The sequence below is a fragment of the Siphateles boraxobius genome, unplaced genomic scaffold (assembly GCF_051911475.1).
Source record: "Siphateles boraxobius isolate OS27281-9 unplaced genomic scaffold, OSU_SipBor_1 24, whole genome shotgun sequence".
Classification (NCBI taxonomy): domain Eukaryota; kingdom Metazoa; phylum Chordata; class Actinopteri; order Cypriniformes; family Leuciscidae; genus Siphateles; species Siphateles boraxobius.
In genome coordinates this window covers 15,869,859-15,876,380 of record NW_027508855.1, presented here as the reverse complement: position 1 = coordinate 15,876,380, position 6,522 = coordinate 15,869,859, and the positions used below count along the sequence as shown (strand labels likewise).

The window sequence follows — 6,522 nt, the reverse complement described above, 5'->3', positions numbered from 1 at the left end:
GTATATATATATATATATATATATATATATATATATATATATATATAAAATCAGATTGCTGTTTTAATTTTACACTAAAACAGTCTAATACAAAGGCACCAGAGTTTGTCATTGTAGTTCTCAGAATGGCATTTACAGTTCTAGTCTAACACAACTGTCTTCTTCAAGAGGACCTGAAGACCTTGATCATCTGGTTCAGATGTGTTTGAGTCAAGTCAGAACAAAACTCTACATGAATTAGATTTCCAGATGGATTGTCGACCTATTGAGTATCATCACAGGGGAAAGACTGTTGCTTTACTGCAGAGAGGAGTGTTCCATTGGTATCATAATTCTCGATTCCATCTTTTGGATAAGAGGCACTGCCAAAAAATAAAATATACAGACATAAACAAGTCAATGTATACCGATCAAAAGCTGTTGCATTGCTGAGATGTGATGTATCATGTGTGAACAGTTCTACTGAAATTCACCAGATGGCACAGTTTACAAAGAAAACACTTATTATGATTAGAATTGCTTACTATTTCTGGAGAACACTATAGTATACTGTTTGCAGTGTGCAAATTCCTGTTAGCTTGGAATACCCTGAATTCCCTGCAATTCCCAAATCTCCTTTTTGACTCAGTATTTGATCAGACTGACAAAAGAAATAGCTAAATATTTTTATTTCAGAGATTATAATAAGTGGACAATGTAGGACACCAACATTTAAAACATTCCTGGTTGTAAAAACCGTAATATTGTGAAATATTATTACAATTTTAAATAAGTGTTTTCTTTTTGAATATATTTCAAAATGTAATTTATTCCTGTCTTTGCAAGAACTAGGTTTCCTGTTTCCTGCATTCGCATACATATGAATGTAAGTCAATGAAACGAAAAGTTGTTGTTTCGTCAGCTGAACAATTGGTATGTTGTTAAACAACAGTACAATCCATTAAATGCACTGTACTTCTATACCTCACAGCCTCATTTTCCTTCCCAACAAAAACTAAATATGGTGCTGCCCTGACTAAGGTCTATTATGCAGTATGCAATAATCAGTATGCTAATATTTTATTCCAAACATCCCCTGTCTTTGATCTTACTCACTTGTATAGTGCACATTTACATCCCAGCCCTCTTTTAACCAAGCAGCGTTTCTGGTGTCTCCTCTGGACTGCAGGTCTTTATAAGCTAAAACACATAAAATATTTTCAGAGATTGTAAAGTGTTGCCACTTATTAATATGCAATGATCAGAAGGAGAAGAAAAGGATGTTTCATACCCCACAAATGATGAACAACATACAAATCACCGATCTGTGTGAAGAAGCCGCCCACTGCTTCATTGTTTTCCTGTCTATATTTGATTGCTCGAGCCCTGGAACACGATAAAACAGATTAAAAATGCAACATAGTGATACAATATCAATCATTTTCACAAATCACACACAAACTTACCAATGATTTCCCCATTCGATCATTGTACCAGGCTTTATTGAGAAATTTCAGGACAAACAAACCAAAAAAAGAAAAAGTTCAAAACGATGTTAAATGCAATATATTATTTTAAAAAAGAACAATTAAATGGCCTTTACTAGTAGTTGATATGATCTCAGTTCATAAATGTTGGGCCCAGTTCTGGGCGCAGGCTCGTTCCAGAAACTAAACTCCAGAAGAAGCTGGTTGCGTCGAGAGATCAACATTTTGCTCCTTTCTTTTCGAAATGCAAGATACGCCTGTACAGAAAACATTTTGGTAAAGGACACAAATATATGGATTATGACATTATTAAATGCAATTCTTTAAGAGCACAGAGATGTGTTAAATTACCGTATTGAGGTTGAGTTTGTGCAAACACTCCATAAGAGCAGGATATCCACCAGAGTATCTCCAGAGATGCACTACAACCACAAAACAGCATGTGTCACTATAGTACTGTAACATCACACACAAAACATTCAGACGGTGCTTGAAAAACCCAGTGATGCATCACTGATCAAAATAATATATGCTACTGAAAAAACATATGTAATTTCTACCGGAATAAGTTAGTTCAGGCGAGAATAATATTGAAAAAAAAAATTCTATATTAGTACTCAATTTAAGCTTGTAGAAATTAAAGCGTAAATACAAACTTAATAAAATTAAGTAAAACCTACTCAACTTTCTGATACTGGTGTTCCCATCATGCACTGGGACATTTTATACTGTTTTCCTGCTGTATTTACACAGTTTTATCATTTATTTTGTTGTTAGGTTTAGTAACTTGCTGTTTAGTGACATATTTTCCTATTCAAAATTCCACATTTATACTCAAAAATGATCCAACAAATGTTACCGTTATTGTGTATTTTGTACCAAGTATTGTGATCTCTGTGTTTGGGTGGGTAACACATTACTTCTATTATGTAGATATGTTGTCTACACAATATCTACTGTATTATTTACAGTACTTAGATGTTCTAAGTAAAGCATACACTTTAAAAGCATGGCTTAATTCAGTGTTATATTGTTTGAGTAAAAGGTACTTGAAACTGAGCATTGCAAAGTAATCTTCAACAAAGTATAAATTACTCAACAAACTTTAACTGGCCAAATTAAAGTTACTTATTTTCTTTGTTCATTTTACTTAAGTTACTCATCTTCCATATGTGAAATTTACTTAAATGTGTGTGCAAAAACTGGCAAAAGAAAAATTAAGTAGATTTTACTTCTTTTTTATCTGCGTATGTAAGGACAAACTCACTTTAGAAAAGAATTATACTTTCATTCACTAAGGACGCATTAAATTGATCAAAAGTGACAGTAAAGACATTCATAATGTTACGAAAGATTTCAATTTCAAATTAATGCTTTTCTTTTGAACTTATTGCTTATCAAAGAATCATTTCAACCCTGATAATAACAAACAAATGTTTCCTGAAATCGGCATATTAGAATGATTTCTGAAGGATCATGTGACACTGAAGACTGGAGTAATGATGCTGAATACATTACATTTTAATTTCGTTGCCATATTTTAAATTACAATAATATTAAATTAGTTTTCTTACATTTTTGTTCAAATTAATGCCGCTTTGGTGAACATTAGAGACTTTGTCCAAAATATAAAAAAATAACTGACCCGAAACTTCCGAACGGTATGTATACAACAATAATTTGATTTATAAAGTACAGTAAAAACAACAGTAGTTGACCTCTGTGCTGTGCAACCAAAATTAAATGGATAGTTCATCCAAAAATTAAAATTGTGTCATCATTTACTCAGCCTCAAATTGTTTAAAAATCTGTTTGAGTTTCTTTCTTGTGTGGAACTTAAAAGAAGATATTTCGATGGCATGAAACAAAAAAATACTATGAAAGTCAATGGGGTTCATCAACTGTTTAATTACTCACATTCTTCAAAATATCCTCTTTTATGTTCCACAGAAAGAAACTCATACAGGTTTGGAACAACTTGAGTGTGAGTAATTGATGATAGAATTTCCATTTTTGTGTGAACTATCCCTTTAAAAGAAGACACTGCAGACATAAGAAAGTGCATTTAACTATATAGACTGCAACGCAATAAAAAGAGGAAGAATCAAAACACTTTTAAGACACTAATAGTAGCTTAGCTTAGATTTAAAACGACTCTTTCACAGTTTTGTCCCAGCAATGGAAAAAGCAAAATACTTTTTCATCTCACCTGCTTGATCCTGTTCACCATACCAGGTGTTCCAGCTTCCAATGAGTTCACATGGATAATCTGCATCACGATGGAGTTCTTTCTGAACATCATCCCTAAAATTAGACAGTGGGGAGTGATTAAAAAAAACATGGTTATTAATTTAAACGTATATAATATGGTCAATAGGCTATTAAGAACCACATGACATGGTTTTGTGTGCAGTTTTCATTCCTGTGTTCACATATTTATGCTACACTGTAAAAGTTGCTGCCTTCAATTTTTAAGTACAATCAACTTGAATGTTTAAGTAATTTCAACTTAAATTACATTAAACTGATTTTTAAAAAAAACAAATTAAATATTTAATTTATAAAAAAGCTTATTTCGATGAGTTAAAAGCAATGTAAAAACATATGTTGTCACAGCTTATTGATCATATAATTTTTTTACAGTGTAATGATAACATATCATGGTCACATGGGACATTCAAGGAATCAAAGTACATCAAATCTAGGCATGCAGACCTGAGAGTGTAATACTGAAAGAAAGCAAGGCTATATGAAGAACATAGACTTGATCCGCTGTATATGATTACTTACGACAGTTTGTTGTATGCCTCCATGCACTCTGGCTTGACATTGTGAACTGCAAGAAAAAATAAGATTTGAAGATGCCAGGAAAGACAAATGGACCAGTACCTTATTTTTGTAACGTTTTGAATTTAGTGAAATCCCTTGTAATTTGATCACTCAAATCAACCGTTTTTATGAAATATCACCCACATTTTTCTAAACCCAATTTTCATTACAATTCTCAGCTGGTCTCCTGAAAACAAATGAAATCTTCAAATAAGCTCTTTGAAAGCTGATTTATTAAAGCAATTAGTGTAAAACAAACAGTTTAGGCTGTTTTTCTGGAGCCAAAGACAAGAAAGCACATCATTCATGCATGGGAATATTTTTAGCAATTCCTATCAACTATATTTCATGCACAATTTCTCCCAAGGCCTGAACATTTGAGCGCATCCTAGGTTTAAGATGGATCGGCTCACATTGGATCTTGTAGAGGTTGCTGGTTTCTTTCTTGGAGAGCAGATTGGAGTGGGCATCTTTCCTGGCATCCACTTTGTGTGCAAACATGGAACTCAACCAGCCTTCACCACTTTTATTTGCAAAACCTCTAAAGATTCACAAGCAAAACTGTTTCAGCAAGTGTTTAATAAATATATAAATGATATATCACAAGCTGCAACGCAAAAGCTTGTACGCACATGGGTAGTTAGTTGATGTGACGTTTCAAGGAGTGGCAGCAATGACATTTTAAATTCCATCTTAAATAATTGTTATACACGCAGTTTTAGTGACTTAATATTAACTTTTAAAGTGCATACGTGGGTCAAAAATGAATGCAAAAATTAAATATATTTTGTTACATAACATGAATTTTGGCAATAAAAAATACATTTTAATGATAATTTACATGTGGAGAGCTTTCTTCGCTATACTTTGGGGACAAATTTGCTCCCTGTGGAGACCACTGAGTCATAAATGAATTGATGTTTTTACTTTAAATATGCAAAAGGTTTTCTTTGGTAGAATTAGCCTGTAGATATTATTTTTTAGCTTTATGGCAGTCTATGTATGTCTTCATTAGACTGGTAGGATAGTTAGTGACTGAGTGAGTGTGTGTGTGTGAGTGTGTGTGTGTGTGTGTGTGTGTGTGTGTGTGTGTGTGTGTGTGTGTGTGTGTGTGTGTGTGTGTGTGTGTGTGTGTGTGTGTGTGTGTGTGTGTGCGTGCGTGCGTGCGTGCGTGCGTGCGTGCGTGCGTGCATGTGTCTAACCTCAGGTTGCTCTAAGTATACTGTAAATTGCTATGGTTAAAAGCATCAGCTAAAATATAATAATTCTAATAATAATACTACTACTACATAAAACTTATGAATATACAAATTATTTTAAAATAAAACTTAGCCTATTCCAAGTTAAAACGAAGTGCCCAAAGACAGAAATTATAGGAATGTCAGAGGAAATATTTAATGTGAATAATCTATCAGTATTATATGCATTATGGGTGCAAATTTAGAAATTAGAACTAGATATTGAATTTATGCACTCTTAGAAATTCCCTCGTCAGACTGCAGGACTCTTGCAGCACTAAAACCTACACTATCCATTATACATTTACATGCATTTTAAAATAAAACACCTGATGTAAAATGTATATACATATATATATATAATAATAATAATTATTATTATTATTATTATTATTATCAACTAGCCTACCCGCATACTGTATATGACTGAATTGACTGTAGGTCTGCACTTTTACTTGCGTTGCTGATTAACTTTAACTAGCAATTGTATCGTATTACATGCATCTCAAATGGACAAAAGCACATTACCTGGTCAGCCATGCTAAATGCACCTTGTTAAGGAAATGCTGCTGTCTCTTGAGGATATGTAGAGAGCGTGTTGCCGCCATTAGCCTCGCTGTTGTTAATAGATTCACATCTATATGAAGTTGCAGGAGTAGCTACTCTGAGTTAATGTTTGACGCGCGTGAACTGTTGGACTTCAGCTCCATGTGCGCCTTCACGAAACGTCACTTTTAGAAACTCGTTGATCACGATGATTAATCTGTTGATTTTGTCGCTGATGTAATTAAAATACAGTCAAAACAGGAAAGAAAGATAAAACAGTTTAAAACAGACTAAGCTGGTTTGCCCGTTGTAACTTGTCTGTTGACTACTGTATTTTTTTTTCTTTTTGGGGGGTGAATAATAATAATAATGAAATCAGACTAAATGCAATGGGCAAGCACATTTGCTGACTAAATACCATAGTTATTATGCAAATTATATGT

At 33.3% G+C, this 6,522-nt stretch overlaps 1 protein-coding gene across 1 annotated transcript; it reads right to left on the bottom strand.

Moving 5' to 3' along the window:
• Window positions 1-37: 37 nt before the first annotated feature.
• Window positions 38-6,400, bottom strand: nipsnap1 (nipsnap homolog 1 (C. elegans)). The gene is made up of 10 exons (XM_077240555.1): window positions 6,062-6,400; window positions 4,709-4,836; window positions 4,257-4,302; window positions 3,676-3,770; window positions 1,818-1,888; window positions 1,583-1,723; window positions 1,446-1,477; window positions 1,271-1,365; window positions 1,096-1,179; window positions 38-362 (listed from the first exon to the last, which is right to left on the bottom strand). The coding sequence occupies exons 1-10, from the start codon at window positions 6,139-6,141 to the stop codon at window positions 298-300; spliced, it is 837 nt and encodes a 278-aa protein (XP_077096670.1). The 5' UTR covers window positions 6,142-6,400; the 3' UTR covers window positions 38-297.
• Between the last annotated feature and the right edge of the window lie 122 nt (window positions 6,401-6,522).